Raw genomic sequence first — 18,680 nt, forward strand, 5'->3', positions numbered from 1 at the left:
TATATATAAAATGAAAAGGCACCCTTACCTAAATGTCTCTGTGTTGTTCAAATGATCCTTTAAGTTGTGGGAAGTGTTCCATATCAACTTTAGATGAAATGATATAAACTTCAGTGTCACGTATCATTTGTTTAGAGACATTAGTTTAATTGCTCCAGACAGATAAGACCAGATCACTGCACGCTGCAACGCTATGCACCGTCCACTCTGCTCTTAGAGCTGATCATGTGTCCTGTACTGGGGCAGAGAGTTTCAGCTTCTTGCTCCAAAATGCATAGTCGGTGTTATGAAAAGCTGTTGTCAGCTCTCATCCATCTCATTGTGTAACCAGGCTGCTGCAGAGTGGAGACAAGTGGAAACATCCTCTCTGCATCAGGAAGCACATGAGTTTGTGCTAAACGTGGTTTGTGTCTTCAGAAGCACACGATGCAATGCAAAGCACATTCATGAACCACTAGTTTAGCCATGCAAATGGCTTCAGTGTGTCAGTCCACCAATTTAGTGCAAACTAAATGGACAGACTGAATTTTGTACAGATATCTGTGATACCCAGAGGCTGAATCCTAATGACTGGTGATTCTCAGCACTTTTCATGTAGTGAAATATGTTAATATTTACTAATTCCCTTCAGGCTCAATTGTACCTTGTGTACAGTGCTAATTTGTAGATGTAACATGTAGATGCATGATAATGTGCAAAACCAAAATGGTTAAAGTGGTAAACATTATCAGCACTTTAAAAGAATTTCCAGAACTGTGGCCATAGAAAGGCCAGCTTACTTCCTGCTTCCATCCAGTTGAAGTCAGGGGCATAGATATAAATGATCTGTGACCCTAATTATCCATTGTAGGTGATGTTCATGTTAGCATGCTGGCATTAGCATTTAGCTGCTGTGTTTAAGAACAGCTTCAGTCCTGGTTGTTCTGCTACACTAGTCTGTCCTTTCTCAGTGACTCTAGCTTTATTCTGTTTATCCTGTTTTCTGTTCCTTCATAGATTTTTCTGTAAGTCACCACCCAGCTTTCTTTGCTCTAGGAGCATCTTAGGTCGCAGCTTAAATGTGTGAGCAGAACATCTCAGGCAGTGTCCGACATGCCCTCATCCCTCCATCTGTGGTTTGTCGAGGCTCTGGGGTGTTTTCCTGGGCCATGCCGCTCTAGACACTCTCATGCTCTATAGAAACTACAGAGAGTTCTTAGGAACTCGACTGGTTTGGCATCTTATCTCATAGCACACATTTCACATAACATTGCATTTAAAGTGTAGACAAATGCAAATTTCATACAGTTATGTGATAATACAACTTTTGATATTGTGCCATATATTTCTATTAACCTTTCTCTTTTGACACTTAGTATAAATCCTTTGCCAATTTACCTTTAACCCCCATGTCTCTGGCCAGTCAAGAGTTTTTGTAAAGGTTACTGTAACTTTGGATTTAAGTGACTGTGACATCGATAAGAGAGAAGCTGCAAAAGTTACAAACTGTAAATTGCTTAAATAGGCATCAGTTAAATGGCACATAAGACAAATGTAAGCATTGACCTGCTTTCAGAGTTGATGCTCTTTTAGTAATGGATCCTGTTTTGTATTGATCCTTCAAGTGATTTTAAACAGTTCCATTAACGTGTTCTTCCACATGTATTTCAACGCACTTTAATTCATTAGCACTTGTGCCAGTGCATTAGTCAGCTGCCCTTTTACATCCTGAATCACGTGGTTTACTGCCCCATGTAAGAGGAGGAAATGATGCTAAATGCTTTTCATACACTTTGCTTTCATTTCCTATTGTGATCCATCAGTGACAAGTCAAGTGCATAGATTTGATTAATGATTAATGTGCTATTGAATCTAATGAAGTGGGTTTAGAAGCTGAATTAAACCTGATAATGAAAGCAGCGTTGACTCATAAGTGCCCTGACTCTTGGAATTACAATTTCGGTGAATGATAAGGGAACAGCACTAAGTCAGTGTCAGGGTTATTTTGAAATAGTAATAGTCAAGTGCGCCTCTGACGTCACGTTTTTGACACTGCTGTTGTGTTTGTATAACGTATAGCGTGGACATGTCCTGCTCTGCCAGCCACCACCTCAGTGTATGTGTGGGCGTGTGCAGAGAGTGGCCTGTTAAGACTTGAAGTTGGGTTTCAGTTGCTGCTGTGATACAGCAATCAGGCACGTTGTTGACTTCCCCTCAGCCCCACCTTAGGTTTGGCCTCGGAGCAGGCGTGTGCATTGCTGAAGGTAGAGCAAAGGTAAAGTTGTCAAAGCAATGCAAAGGCAGAAACATATACGGAGGTCTTTGAGTCTGGCAGTGTGCGGCCTTAGCTTCCTGACTCTCTTATAATAATATGACAATAGTAAGTGCATGTACTGTTTCTTTAGAAAATCAGTGATTACCATAAATATACAAAAAGAGAAGTGGTCAGTGAAAAGTTACAGTCCATTAGCAATAATCCGGAAACAGGACTGATAAAATTCCAGTTTACACATGTGGGTATAAATACACATATATGCATTTGCATGTTACACCTACACATTAAATGATAAAAAGGTAGTATAAGTAGACAGTTTCCAGAAATGACTTAGAAGATTTTTGATGAGTCTGATTTAATCTGGCACTGAACAGTCGGGGTTCAGCGATGTGGTTGACAGTAGTGTCAGAATTACTGTGAGACAGTTAGAAATGAATTGGCAACAAAACATCCAATTCCTGTTTTTAAAAAGTGTGATAATTGGCTGCTTTTTTTTTTTATTGCAGAGTTGAATATATTTATTTTAGACTTTTGGTCAAGTATGACTCTAGGACCTTGTGACAGACATTAAATAGACAAGCGAGTAATCACTTGAGAAAGTATTCCACAGATAAATCAGTAATGAGAATAATCATTAGTAAAGAAAATCCAAATATTTAATCCCACCTAAAATAATAAAATGTATGTCCAGTAACATGTAACGTCCTTTACTGCTGGAAAACTAGGTGAAGAATCACCTGTAGTAATTTATTTTGCTTGCTTTCTGTTTACATCCTGCTTGGAATCTTTCATTTGGACAACAGAACTGTCTATTCCACACAAAGCTGACAAAGAATAATATTGCATTATTTCCCATTCAAGTCACTTTTATTTCTATAGCTCAAATTCAGACTCGCACGTTTGCCTGAAAGGGCTTTACAGCCTGTAACACAACTGTCTCCTTAGATCCTGTGTTCGATGAGGCTGAGCCCTTGGCGCAGTGCCGAATACTGCCTAGACTCTCTTTCTCACTTTCCACCTGCTCTGTGACTGTTTTACTCTCCGTTCATTCCCTGGTGTATCTCTGGGGCCCTGTGGTGAGATGTGCATGTTTGCGGCTCCTCTCTCTGGTCACAGAGTCACAGCGGAGGCTCTCCAGTCCGATTCACATCTCGCCTTAAACAGTCCTTTCTCTGTCACAGGTGAACTGAACTTTGCTTTCTGCTTGACTGGAAAAGATTAAAACTGGAAACACACCCAGAGAATTTTCTGTCACCAAAACCAGTTTGTGTTTTTCAAACAATCATTTTATTATTTCTGTGACTTTGCACATTGAAAATTATACACACTATAAAGACAGTCGGAGGTTTTGCTTTCATGGGAGTTCCTTGTTTTAATGATTAAAATCAGTTTGAATTCAGCTGAAGACATAGACGTTTATTTTGGAGACCAGGGAAGTTATTACAGTGGTGATGTAACAGCTAAAAAAATACAGAATTGTTGGAGCTGGAGCCTAGTTCCACTGAGATCATATTAAAATGATACAACACAATATTTAATAGCCCATACAAAGTAATGATGCATATCATTGTTGGGGACCCACTTGGTTTTCATATAGCAGGATCATTCAGTTCATACCTATTTCTGTTTGTTCCAGACAGGAGTTCAGTCGTCTGCCAGCACGACACGCTTCCCTGCTTTCTGTCTCACAGGCTGAATGGATATGAATGGCAGGTTCAGTGGGTTGTGTAAGACGTACCATATACGGTGGCAGCATTAGTCTTGGTGCACAAACCCTCAGGAAGTACAGCCATTAACCGCCATTCTTAACTTTGTTGGAACAGAGCGACTATGGCGAATATGACTGTGTTTGCTGGATTAAGCTTGTCTGAACTTGAGTACTTTGTTTGTGCTACATCTCCATGTTTGTCTAGAGAGTTGCTGTATATTCTTTTTAGGTAGGAAGGATCATATACAGATGGGTGATGAATGAAAGGAGAAACTACCATAAAGTGAGCAGTGGAGACTTTTTAGTAAAGTGTTTCCAGAGCAGCTGAGGTGCTCCGTTGTTGTGTTCTTCTAAAACATATTCCCTCATTAGGAGAATCCCAGTTCCCTTATTTTATCAGTCCTCTGTTGACCCAGAAGTCGGTCGCCATGATGAAAGTAAGAGCTCCAAAGCTCTTACTTCTCGTCTGAGGACTGAGGAGCAAGGAGGCTTCCTGGAGGAGCAATAACCTGGGACACAGGAGTGCATCCTTCGTAGATGTCTCTAACGGATTGACACGCCCCTTTATTGGAAGTCAGTTTGTGACTGACGCTTCACATTACGGATCAGAGGAAAAGACATCTCGTGTCAAAACATATTTCCTTGTTCCTCTCTCCTCACAGTTTGTCCTTGCATCCTACAAGGGCGGGACTAGGACACAAGGAAAACACGGAAACAATGGAAATTGGGATTCACCTGTTGTGTCTAAAGCCCCTTTCAGACAGTGCCCAGGAATATGCGGGCTACATGTAGCTGTGTAGCAGTTGCTTTTTGGTGTTAGTGAAAGAGAGAGAGCAAAGATCATCAGTGAATAAAGACATTGGGCAGCCAGTGAACCAGAGGAATCGTTTTAGTTGTGCTGTAGCACTGTCGTCATGTTGGCCACGCCCTTACCGGCAATTTGACCACTTCAGTTCAGACATGTAGCCGATTAGAACATAGTCAGCTGTTTGATTACATTTGACAATGTAAAATTGTCAGTAACACTTTGCCTCACTAAGCCATTCACTAACCTAGAGCTGAAACCATTAGTCAGTTCCTTGATGCAAAATTAACCAGCAGCTGTTAGGAAGCAAAAAGGAAGCAAAATCAACGTTCTTAATGTGAGGAACTGATGATTTTCTTTGTCAGACATGAGAATGAACTTAATATCTCTGGATTTGTTGGTTGGACACAGCAAGACGTGTGATGACACCACCACACATATCAGGCAGCACAAGTTGTGTTTCATAAACAAGGCTCTTACCAAAGCTGCTGGTGATTAATTTTCAAATTATCGACAAATTATTTCCAAAAGGATTAGCTGAATGATTTGAGTAGTTGTACTTTACTGTAGCCAGTGTTCCTTGAAAGAAACAACTGAAAAGCAGCAGACCATGCATGTGAGATTTCTGTGTATGTATATATATATAGACGTAAGTGTTTGATATGCATCAGAGCTTCCAGGCCCGATCTGAACCCATGAAGCTGCAGATGGTATGTAAATGAACCAGCTAAGCCCCAGGATCTCACATTTCTCTTAGCATTGTCACTCAGGCTGTGGAAAATGAGATTTGGGGCGTTTGTGCAGCAGCTGGTAAGTGCATAGTCGTTCCTCTGTGGAAACTTACCGGAGCCCATGTTTAACCTTTTAAGGGAAGCACACACATATTCATACATTTTTTATTTCTTGGAGATGAGTTGAATCACCTAGGTTCAACTAAACATCTCCTTTATATTTCCTGGGGTGTGTGTGTGTGTGTTTTGGCTGCGTGCCCACCCATCTGCATAATAATCTGAATGACCTCAGTGCAGACCAGGGTCACAGGATGAGTAGTGCTCATATGTCCTCTCAGACATATGATGCCTCTTGTTCACATGAATATTTTCCCCTCTCACCCTCAGAGCCAGGCTCCAGTGGATGCCCAGTACGTGTGTGGACTGCCAAGCGTCAGGCACCGTCAGCTACACACTCCCACAGTTGAATCCACTGCAAGCAGCTGGTTTATCACCAGCGTGTGAGAGGTGGCATATGAAAGTGTGATCTGATCACAAGTGTAAAAGAAGATGAATTAAGGTTGTCTGTTTGGGAGTCTAGGAACAGACTTTTAATATAAGATGCCATATAAAAATGATGTCCTGTAACCGTGTTCTATGCCCTGGGCTCACAAGCTAATACAAATCATTAAATGCTTTCTCAGACAACTCAGGCTGCAGCTGATCATCACTTCATGAATTTCAGTTTTTCAAATTTATGTTGTTTTGCCGATTTACCCTTTACTGCCCAGTGTTGCAGCTGTGGGACGCCAGCACTGGTATCGCAAAGAAAAGTCACATTGATATGAACACGTAGTGCATATAGAGTGCCGTAGTAGTGAGTCCTAAAACTCGGAAACGAGTTGCATCTTTACATATCCTGCTCCCTCGCCCTGAAGTCAGTGGGTTTAGGTTTTTAAATTGATTTTCGTTGGATGCCTGAAATAAGGTCTGTGGTTATCATGTACTGAGACAGAATTTATAGAAAATACAGCAAAAATGAGCAGTTGTATAAACAAAATGAAAGTGTAAATTAAAATATGGAACAGTCAATTAATCTTAAAATTTTAAAATTAAAGACAGGTTAAAACAAGCAAACCTTTTATGTTTGAGGCTACAAACAGCAAATGTTCGATATTTTAGTGACTGTATTATTTGTTCTGGCTGCGTTTCTTGTCCGGTTGGACCAGTGTGTGTGTGTGTGTGTGTGTGTGTGTGTGTGTGTGTTCTTCTGAGGGTGATGGCCATCTATAATTAGGAGCAAAAGTAATAAAGGATGTTAAACGGTGTTATACTGTACGACTGTTGGTCAGTGCTTGGGTTGTTGGCTTCTGACTGCAGGCTGCATCGTTGGCTGTGTGGCTAAAAGCTATAGGACACAATCAGTGTGTTCTTCTTGTTGGTGTAAGAAAAAGATAAAAATAATAAAGCAAAACGACGTCCTCAGGATATGTCAGCAATATGTGTGTATTTCAGAGCTACGTCTGTGTGTGCGTTTTGCTGCCGTGGCAACGAGAGTTACCACTTGGTAATATTTTAGCTTGCTTTGCATTATCATCTGCTTTTGTCAATGCAGAGAATGGATTTTTAGTACAAAAGGCACCGGGGGGTTGGTTGGTTGGAGCCCCGAGCTCATCATCGTTACTCCGACTGACCATGGTGCAGTCTTAAGGCAGATTTACTGTCTCATCAGCTGCTGTTTTTCCCTCCAGTCAGGAGTTCTCTTAAGACTCGGTACTCTTTTGATCTTCTTTCTTTGATAGCTCTGCTGTCATTTTGTGTCATGGTGTACCTTTAACAGATAGGATCTAAAAACATGAACTTGGAAGATGAAAGAAGCATTTCTGCAAGGGGCACATCTCTTAGTACTACATGGTGGTAGACTCTTCTTGCTGGTACATGGTTTAGTATGAAAATCTGTGTAGATGTCAGAGTCTGTCTGCAAAGGGTTTTACTTTTTGAACCAACATGTCTTTTGTCTTAGTTTCTTTGCAAGTATACAATTTGGTGTACTTGAGAAAAGGTGCCATTTCCCCTCTGAAGGTGTTGAATGAAGCATTATACCATTAGTCTTCCTTGCTTTGTGTGTGTCTGTAGGCGGAGCGCAGCGGCTGCGATGTCAACATCCTCAGCGTCCCAGTGCCCATTCGTCGCGGCGGCTCAGAGTCCAATCTGGACACGGTGGACAGCGATGGACATGCCGGAGTGGGACTGGACTTCACCAAGGGTGCGCTGGGTATCGACAGCCTGCAGCAGAAGATCCTCAAGGTGCAAGGAAACATTACTCACATCCTGTATGGTTTCTTTATTGTTTGACCCGTCTGTACACATGTGACATGCAGCCATCTGGTCAAACGTCACACAAAGAAAAGATTAAATGTCTCTTTAGCTTTGTTTAGTCATAGTTTTCAGAGCAGTTACGACAGCAGGTCCAGTACTGAGCTAATTCCCATTAAATGATGGTTATGATAATGTAACAACTATTAAGTAGTTGTATTCAATTTTCTCAGAAAAATTTCCTCCACAACATTGGTCCTCAGCACAAATTAATTTGACCTCTCACAGCAAATGGAGTAGTTTTTCTTCAGTTAAGCACGTTTCAAACACAAAAACTCAGTGTAGGAAATGCCTTAGAATAACATTTAAAATCACAGCAAAAGGGAAAATCAATCAATTTCAGTAGAATAAAATGAGCTAGAAATGACTGATCTCTGAAAGTAATAGTATGCACTCTACTGTAGAGTGAGAAAGGTCAGGTAAGGTCAGTAATAGGAATAAAAGTGAGGAGTGCAGTGTTCTTATCTTAATACACGTTCATATACATTTTCAAACATTTGTTACTTTCGTCCTTCTTTTAGGTGACAGAACAGATCAAGGTGGAGCAGACTGTTCGGGACCAGAATGTGGCTGAATACCTGAACCTGGTGAGCAACGCAGACAAGCAGCAGGTGTCGCGGATACGTCAGGTCTTTGAAAAGAAGAACCAGAAGTCAGCGCAGTCTATTGCCCGGCTGCAGAGGAAGCTGGAGCAGTATCACCGCCGCATGAAAGACAGCGAGACCAATGGGAAGCACAACCACAAGGATGGCAGCAGCAAGGAGTCTGGGACTCACAGTAAGGAGGGCAGCCTGCGGGATGTCAGCGCCACCGGACGGCACCCGGCGCTGGATAAAGTGAAGACCGTTGGACCTGGTGTGTCGCTCTCGCCGCCCTTCTTCTTCAACAAGTCACGTGAGTTTGCCAACCTAATCAGGAACAAGTTCGGCAGCGCTGACAATATTGCCCATATGAAGAGCATGGAGACGGGGTCAGGGCTTCGTGTGGAGGGTGCGGCACGGGCTCTGAGCGGCAGTGCCAACACAGTAGCCAAGACAGCCCAGCACCAGAGCCACGTTCAAACGAGACTACAGCTACCTCACACAGGTGATACAAGAGGAGAGATACAGGTGAGAACAGCATGAGGACACATGTGGGTAGGATGGTTTACCCATGTGGGAATCAAACCACTGACTGTAGCAGTATTAGTGTCATATTATCTCCATACAGAACACGTACTGTGTATCCAGTCACAAATGCACAGAAGAGAAAGCACATGCATATCGTAGTATTTTTCTTCTCTTAAATTGAACCAACAGTCCACGTGAACCTGCTTCCTCAGTTTGTGTTTATCAGCTGTTCATTACCAGTGGTTATAATGATCCCAACTCAACCCATCAGTCAGGTCAAGGCCATCACAATCTCTCTTAAAACAAGAGATTCCAAAATAAATCAGCTTGTTGCAGATATACTGGTACCGTTGGCCAAAAACAAGCAACACACTGCGGAAATGCTAAAGTACATTTGAGTTCATTTAGAAACAGGATCACACTTATGTAATTCGCCCCTAAAGGAGCAGTGACAGATTTATCTTACAAACATAAGATGTTCCACGAAGTGTGCGTCTTGGTCACAGTAGAAATCTAAAGGATCCAAATCAGGAGTTTATCAATACCCTGGCTGTAATCAAAGTATTTTTGATAAAAACAAATCTATATAACAAATTGATATTTTGCTGCAGCTGTAAAACAAATTGACTCCAGTGATGCGGAGCTTCTCACACAGACTGTTGCTAAGTCAAACCAAGGGCAAATGTTCTCAGTAGCTTAGCTGCAGTATTAGATGAACTGCTGTACTGTTCCTCTCTCTCCTGCCTCCACCTGCTCTGTGTGGGCGGCTGTTTCTGTCTGTCAGGTGTGAGCGGCTGGAGGACCAGTTAAATGACCTGACAGACCTCCACCAGCATGAGACCAGTAATCTGAAGCAGGAGCTGGCCAGTATTGAGGAAAAGGTGGCTTACCAGGCCTACGAGAGGGCCAGGGACATAGAGGTAATGTGGACATACACAGTTGGCTTATAAGAAGCTGTTTAATGCACCACATGCTCACATTTAGCATTTACAGTAAGATGCTTCACTCCAGAACTGAAATGGTCATCTGAATAAACAATGGACAGAAAGTCGGTTATCAAGCAAAGATCACTGTTCACAGTCCATATTACTGTGGACAAACTATTCTGGAGCGCCTCTGCTACTAGATGGGAAACACCTGATCCTGACGGTGTTACCTCACTTACAGCTGGAGCACTTCACTTAGTACAAGAGATTAATTAGGTTAACTATCAATCCCAAGGTACATTTTAGGTTATAATCCTCCAGTTAGATCTTAAATAAATGTTCTTTATTCATTTATTTATTAAAAAGAGGAATTCCAGTGAGGTTAGAAACCTCTTTTTTTAAGGAAAAACTGAACAAGGGTTCTCTAACTTTAAGGTCAAAGGCCCAATTAGTGATAAGCCGATGACTTTTATTAAACTTGCTTATAACTTACAAGCAACCTACACTTACTGGCCATTTTATTAGGTAGGCCTGTACATCTGTATGCACTTCAATGCAACACTTCTGCCTAAACATCTGTGATCATGAACAAAATGTGTTTTTTTTTTTTTTTGTGAAATTGTAATAAATGTATAAATTCAATTATATGCTTATTATTGAGGTCATAGATAAAGGTGGTGTTGTACTGGACTGCATTATAACACATCAATTTAGTGGTGTTCCTAATATTTTGACCCTCTCATGTATGTAACCAGGGAGGACAAAAATATAGAGACACCTTTGCTTAGTCAGCTTTTCTCTTCCTTGCACATTAGGATAGTGACATTCTCACCGCATTGGTGACGTAATGTACACTGGCAGAAGACACCGAATTCTCGCTTTCTTGAGCCCGAAGGTCAAAAGGTGAACGTCTGCTAGCCATTAGCTAGGGTGCCCGTTAGCCGACCCTTGAGCTCTGTCACTTGTTGACGTTAAACGTCATACACTCGCCAGTTGTCAATGTTGCCAAGACAACAATGTCAAGATCCAGGATGTCTGTAACTTTATTGATCCCAATGTGGGATCAATAAAGTTCTACCCTACCCTAACGATCGCCAAATAGACTATATTCTACAAAACTAACAATTTATTGATAAGTATAAAACATTCTCTTCAAAGAAGGGACTATACAGAGTGAAGCATCTTACTGTAAATGCTAAATGTGAGCATGTGGTGCATTAAACAGCTTCTTATAAGCCAACTGTGTATGTCCACATTACCTCTATGTCCCTGGCCCTCTCGTAGGCCTGGTAAGCCACCTTTTCCTCAATACTGGCCAGCTCCTGCTTCAGATTGATTAGTCGGCCGGTCTAGATCCGGACTGGAGTCCGGACTTTGAGAAGCCCTGCTTTAAACTAAAGACTAGTGAGACTGTGAGAGAAAGGACATGGAACTCTATTTCAGGACTGTCACACACCAGATGATTTGCCTACAGCATCTCCATTCATTTCTAATGTGATACACAACCAGTTTATTTCTAATGCAGCTGAAGTCGTATCTCATCCGGTTTCATTCTCCTTCCCCTGTATCATAGCTCTCACATATATTTCCCTGACCCTAATCCTGTGATGTGTGTGTGCATGCAGACTGAAAAACTCTTTCCTTCCCTCTGCCATCAGACTCCTAAACAGCTGAGGAGTTTATTACCAGGAAATACGTAATGTACTGTCGACCTGTACTGTTTACATTCTCTGTTTGCACATGCATAATTGCACATTGACTGTTGACTGCTGCACATGCTGCTCCCATGCAGCATACATTCTCTTATTATATTCTTATATATTTGTATTATATTGCTGCTTAAAGTGCCTTAGATTTTGTGTTACTTATTTATCTATTTTATATTTCATTTGTATTTTGTGGCATTCATGTGGACGGCAAAGTAAGAATTTCATTGTACAGGGAAACACGTTTCCTAACTGTGCATATGAGAAATAAACACTTTGACCTTGACCTTTGATGCAGGAGGTCCTGGAGTCGTGCCAGACTCGCGTGTTGAAGCTCGAGCTCCAGCAGCAGCAACAGCAACAGACAGTTCAGCTGGAAAACGCCGATGCCAAGGTGCTGCTGGGGAAATGCATCAACATCATGCTGGCCATCGTCACCGTGATTCTGGTGTGTGTTTCCACAGTGGCCAAGTTTACCGCCCCGCTGCTGCGGAGCCGCCTACATGTGGCGCTCACCTGTGTGGGTGTGTGCGTGTTAGCACTGCTGTGGAAGAACTGGGAACATCTGCAGTGTGCTTTGGAACGATTGCTCCTCCCACACTGAGCCAGGAGTACCAGTGAGACCAAAAGACTGTCCAGGTCTCCACAAAACCTGGGGAGGTGTTTTCATGTAGCCTTACACCAACCCTGGTTCCTCTATGAGCCTGGGCTCTGCAGTGACTTGGTTTATGACTCTGTGCTTTGCATATCGAAACGGTGTCCACACAAATTTATGAAAGGGCTGGGAGCCTTACCCAGAATGCACCTCCACAGGAACTGTAACAAACAACACACAGATGTAAGCTCATATAACAACTGAACAGAAGTGTGACAAAGCTGTACCAGGTTAGATTTTGTGTTACTTATTTATCTATTTTATATTTCATTTGTATTTTGTGGCATTCATGTGGACGGCAAAGTAAGAATTTCATTGTACAGGGAAACACGTTTCCTAACTGTGCATATGAGAAATAAACACTTTGACCTTGACCTTTGATGCAGGAGGTCCTGGAGTCGTGCCAGACTCGCGTGTTGAAGCTCGAGCTCCAGCAGCAGCAACAGCAACAGACAGTTCAGCTGGAAAACGCCGATGCCAAGGTGCTGCTGGGGAAATGCATCAACATCATGCTGGCCATCGTCACCGTGATTCTGGTGTGTGTTTCCACAGTGGCCAAGTTTACCGCCCCGCTGCTGCGGAGCCGCCTACATGTGGCGCTCACCTGTGTGGGTGTGTGCGTGTTAGCACTGCTGTGGAAGAACTGGGAACATCTGCAGTGTGCTTTGGAACGATTGCTCCTCCCACACTGAGCCAGGAGTACCAGTGAGACCAAAAGACTGTCCAGGTCTCCACAAAACCTGGGGAGGTGTTTTCATGTAGCCTTACACCAACCCTGGTTCCTCTATGAGCCTGGGCTCTGCAGTGACTTGGTTTATGACTCTGTGCTTTGCATATCGAAACGGTGTCCACACAAATTTATGAAAGGGCTGGGAGCCTTACCCAGAATGCACCTCCACAGGAACTGTAACAAACAACACACAGATGTAAGCTCATATAACAACTGAACAGAAGTGTGACAAAGCTGTACCAGGAATACTAAAGGTGCAGACATAAACACAGCACAGAGTTGCCACAGCAATGAGTCACTACAGTCAGAACTGTTGGATCAGTAGAGATAAATCAGATGGAATTGATTAGTATCGGCCATCGGGTCATCAGGAGACTCGAGTGGCACAACAACAGGCCAGTCCAAGTATAAAAACCTGGGCTTCTTCTACTGAGGCGTGGAAACAGATCATTTCCTGTCCTTAAAGGGAAGTGCGTCTGCTATAGGACCACCTCACTCACTCACCTGCAGATGTGCGTTTGCCAGTCGATGCCTCCTCATACACCAGCCAGCTGTGACACAAGCATGATATGTCCACCTGAAGCTCGATTTGTGTCTGCACTTCACTGCTCTGTATTAGTGTGATGTTCTTCTTATCTGTCTCATTCAAAAGGACGTTTTTGTAGGTGTGTTAAGTCTGAGTACCGATGTCCTGTATGCCTGCTTGTGTTTGTCTAGACTTGTGTTATGTAAAGGAATAGTCCAGCATTTTGGAAATTTTGTTTTGGAAGATTGATGCCACGCTCACATGTGCATGCTAAATATGAAGCTAAAACCAGAAGATGGGTGGTTTAGCCCCACATAAAGGGAGGAAATGGAGAAAACCGCTAGCCTGCTAATGTTCACAAAGTTCAGTTTTGCCAGATGAGACTTTATTCCTTCAGAACCTTGAGCTTCTGATTTTACATCGGCTCTATAGGTTTCATTTGTTTAATCTGTACAACAGACAACAGTTACATGACAGTTTTGTGGTTTCACTGGGCGTCACGTGTGGAACTATTTATTGGATGGATACAGTAACGTCCTGGAACGTAACACCCAACCACAACATGCCATTTTTATATTTCTAAGGACAGAGCCAGGCTAGCCGTTTCCCCATTTCCAGTCTTTATGCTAAGCTAAGCAACTGCTAGGTATAGCTCCATTTAGCATAAAACGCTCAACAAGAAACCATATAAGCACATTTTCCAAAGTGTCAGATTATTCCCAGCCTATGAACTGTCTCCGGTTGTGTTAACTTGATGCTTCAGGGTTTTCTTCATGTACAGTTTTATGTGTTTTTGGGTAGCTTCTTAAAGGTTCTTGAGGAAGGAAGAAAAAAAAAACATGCTTTGTAAGTTGATGTGCTTTTACTCTGTTCCAAAGACTGCAGCTTTAGCATCGACTAGCTAACATGTCAACTGTGAGGAAGGCCTTTTCTGAGACCTGGTTCCAATGCAGAAAGCTGTGCTAAGCTTGGAAAGGAGAAGAGAAGCGAAGCTCGTCTGTGATTCCTCCTTAACAGTTAGAGAGAAGGCTCGTGCACATTTGACTTAAAGGTTTTACTGAACTGCCTTTTCGTGAAGTGAACAGAACAAATCAACTTCTGTGTGAAGCTTTTATTGTTGTGCTGCGTTCATGTCCGGTGGGAATAACAGTCTTCTGACAGCTCAGTCCAACCTGGAAAAGATTCCCACCTATCAAAACTTGTTTTAAACCACAAAGAGATTATGAGTGATTGCTGCTGCACATTTTAATCATTCTCTTCTTGAATAAATCCTTTCAACATTTTCACATTTGACTCATGAGAAGTGACTTTTTTGAGATGATGTCTGAAATGAGCACAGCCAGTCCTGCCCTGTTAGTATACAGTATTGTCAAACTTATGATTGCTCAGTTTGGGTTGTTTAACGTGAAATATGTGTTTGTTCGTGAGCTCAGATACTAAATGCTAGTAACCTAGAGGAATCAGGTCCATTGCCCTGTTCCCAAGCAGCCTTTAACACTTAAATCTGCCATATGACAGCGACTGTTTTCCACATGACATGAACGTGGCATCATACATCGGGCAGCGGGAACTGAACAATGTAGCTCCGTGCTCCCCAACCCTGTATCACTGTGATGATGAGGGGGGTGAAATGGGACTGATGTCTTTTCAGTCCAGCTTTTTTCTTCTACTGTTGGTGGCCCTTCAAAAGCCAAACATGTCGATTTTTGAAGGCACCTTCACCTTTCTGAGTAACACTGAAGTGACTAGTTATGAGTTTTCCATAACATTTTTTTTTTTCCAATGAAAAAATAAATTTTTGTTTTTCTATGATTGTTCTTGAGTTTCTGTTTCCTAACATGTCATCTGTTATGCCGAATATTATCCAGTGGCCCGACTATGTAATGCAGGGACGGGGCTGATTTACTGTAATGATGGAATTCATACAGAACATGCATGTAAATGACAGAGCATTAGTCAGAGTACTGAAGTATCATCTAATTTTATGTAAAATAAGAGTAACTAATAGCTGTACTTGTCAAATACATTTAGTAAAATGTACAGTATTTCAAATGTCAACTTTAAAGTAAATTGGAAATTCTTAAGTAAAGGGCAAGCAAACTACCTCAAACTTATACTTGTATACAGTATACAACTACCACTAATGCTTATATATTAACAGCTAGTTTTACACACTATTGCAGCTATTTTATGTTTCAGTTAAGGCACAGCATATCACTCCAGTTCTTGCCTCACTACATTGGCTTCCTGTTCGTTTTAGGATTGATTTTAAATTGTTGATGTTTGTCTATAAGGCTGTACATGGTCTGGCACCTTCATATATTTCTGAGCTTGTGTGTTTTTATACTCCAGAAAGGACACTTAGGTCTTCGAACCAGTTGTTCCTGGAAGTGCCGAAGTCCAGACAGAAACATTGGGGAGACCGGGCTTTTTCAGTTCGGGCTCCTATACTGTGGAATGGTCTGCCACAGGAGATTAGATCTGCTCCAAACCTGACTGTTTTTAGATCACTTCTCAAAACACATTTGTATTCACGGGCCTTTGACAATTTTATTGATTGATGTATTTGTTTTGACTATGCATTTGTGTTATTTTATTGTGAAAATGTGTTTTATCTGGTTTTATGTATTTTTTATTATTTTTTATGTTTTACTGGAAAGCACCTTGTTTAGAAAGGTGCTATATAAATTAATTTTGCTTGCTTGCTTGCTTTTAGTATTAAGACTGGCAAAATGCCCCCTTTAAAACTGCATATACCACATTTTTCTTAATACCAAAATAGTTTAATACATTTGTAACATTATTTTGAATGGTAAAAAATAAAATGCAACCAAAAAAGTCATGACCTGTGTTTGTATTCCTGTAAATGATGAACTTAAGTGTTAGTGAAATTGTATTTTTCCCCACACATTATTTCTTCATTGCTCCTTAAATAAGTTGTTTAACATTTGGGTAATGGAGTAAAAGAACTGAGAGAGTTGTAGCAGATCGAGTATCTGGAAAGGAAATGAACTCAGTCCTGAAGGATTCCCTGACAAAGATGTCTGGTGGTTTAAATCTGTCTCAATTCTGTTAATTAAGACAGACATTTAGATTGTATTTGGTTTGGTCAGAGCCACATATGATACATTTACTAACTGATTCTCATGACATCTACCTCTTTGTTTATCTTTGTGACACATAGAACAAGTCCATATTACAATCATCCTTCATCCTGGTTTGCAGGCTTCAGTTTCATTTTTTCAGACGATGGTTTGCAGCTTTTCTTTTTCCTGCTTTTTGCCCTTCATGCTGATCTGCTTCTGCCTCAGTTTGTTCCCCTCAGGAAAGTGTTCCTCACACCGACACAAGGCCAGGTGCGGTTCATACTCATGCTCTCAGTGCTGTATAGACTAAAGGTGCATATAATGTGTGCATGAATGGTGTGTAATAAAACTGAGAGGAGACTGACACCTAGCTGTGGATATGAATAGTGCTTCAAAATGTATGAGGATATGCCCTCTACATCTCACAAATGTTTGATAAACAAGTGTTTCTCAGTATTATTTATAGATATCTCCTTCCTGTATTACTAATACCAGCGCTATTCATCATGAACTATTTTTAAGTGTTTTGACACTGCAAAGATGAGGACAAAGCCAGGAAAGATGTTTGGGAAGCAAACTGGCATAATGATATGCTGTTCCTAATTGTAAGAATCTTTTATGTTTGATAAATTGAAATGACAGTGCGGTTCTTATTATTCTCATATCTAATATGCATTAAAGTCTGGGAGGAAGCAGAAAATTTTGATTAAATATGTTACTGTCTTAGTGATAAAATAAGTCTGCCAAAGATTATTCATGACTACCAAGAACAGTATTTTAATAATTTAATGAAAACTATATTTTACCCCAGCCTTGTGATAGAGTGGCGACCTGTCCAGGGTGTACTCCGCCTCTCGCTCAACGCCAGCTGGGATTGGCTCCAGCCCCACACAACCCTATTCAGGAAAAAGCAGTATAGATAATGGATGGATTTTACTCCTTCATTTACTACACAAATATATATATTAGCATATAATGTAGAGGCAAAGTAATTAGGACACATGAGCATAAATGAATACATACTGTATAACACAAATTATTAACATAGCTTTTGTGTGTTTGTTTTCCTGCTGTGATGTAATTTGAAGCACTGAAATATTCTTTCAAATATGAACATCTGCTAAATAATTTGTATGTGCAGTGTGATGATATTATGACAATATGATAATAATCATGGAAAAGTATCAAATTACTATGATCCAATAGATGAATATCCAAAATGAAATGCAATTGTAACTCCATTTCCATTTTGCACACACAGAAACTTTTGAACAATTATTCAAATAATTCATTTAAAATAACTGATTGTGTAATAGTAGTACACGAACCAATGCAAAACTTAAACACTGTCAGTGTTTAAGTGACACTGACATCATATCCGGTATTTGACGGGTTGAATTTACAGTTTAATCGTCCACAGCACGAGGGGGCGCTAAAGAGAGTCGGTATTGTTTTGGCGCAAAGCGGAAGTCGTAATAACTTTCCGTCTTAAAAAAGTTTAATGTTGCTGTGGGGGCTGCTAGAGAGGTCAAGACATCGATAAAATGTGTTATTCGTGATTTATTTTAAATATATATTGTAACGTTCGCTTGGTTATTGGGTTAACACTGTAAGTATCTGCTTCAGAGTACACAGTCATTTAGAAGTCACGTAGGAATGTTTGTCATACTGTTAGCTAATACGACCAGATAAGCTAGATAGCAGCGTTGTTTTCCTGGAATCGTTTAATTAGAGTATTTTCCTAAATTGCCGACTCGTTTCTCGATTAACTTCTACCGTAAATGGATGAGCACAAGGAGAACATTCATGTCAAGGACGTCAATGTGAAGATGGCTAATACAAGAGAAGATGAGAAGGCTGATGTGAGTAGCAGGCTGAGGCTAACTTAGCTTCGCCTTTTGGTAACTTATCAATATCAATCTTATGCGTTGAGACCGTTGATTTCTCTAGAATACTGCAAACTAAACAAACTGTCTCAAATGTACAGGGCCCCACAGGTTTCCATAAAAATAAGTACTCTACTGTTATACCATACCGATATTTACCAATTTATTAGGTACGCTTAACTAAAACAAATGCACTGTCAGGC

At 41.1% G+C, this 18,680-nt stretch overlaps 1 protein-coding gene and 1 pseudogene across 1 annotated transcript in view; both read left to right on the forward strand.

The window, feature by feature from the left end:
* The window catches only part of LOC109964967 (transmembrane and coiled-coil domains protein 3-like), a 36,071-nt pseudogene extending 21,280 nt beyond the window's left edge, over window positions 1-14,791 (forward strand).
* Window positions 14,792-18,027: 3,236 nt separating this feature from the next.
* Window positions 18,028-18,680, forward strand: part of eri1 (exoribonuclease 1) — a 3,981-nt gene continuing 3,328 nt past the window's right edge. The window contains exon 1 of the mRNA XM_020608549.1: window positions 18,028-18,453. Coding sequence (XP_020464205.1) covers window positions 18,373-18,453 — 81 coding nt within the window. The 5' untranslated portion in view covers window positions 18,028-18,372. The remainder of the gene's footprint in view (window positions 18,454-18,680) is intronic.

The sequence above is a fragment of the Monopterus albus genome, unplaced genomic scaffold (assembly GCF_001952655.1).
Source record: "Monopterus albus unplaced genomic scaffold, M_albus_1.0 scaffold94.1, whole genome shotgun sequence".
NCBI classification, from domain to species: domain Eukaryota; kingdom Metazoa; phylum Chordata; class Actinopteri; order Synbranchiformes; family Synbranchidae; genus Monopterus; species Monopterus albus.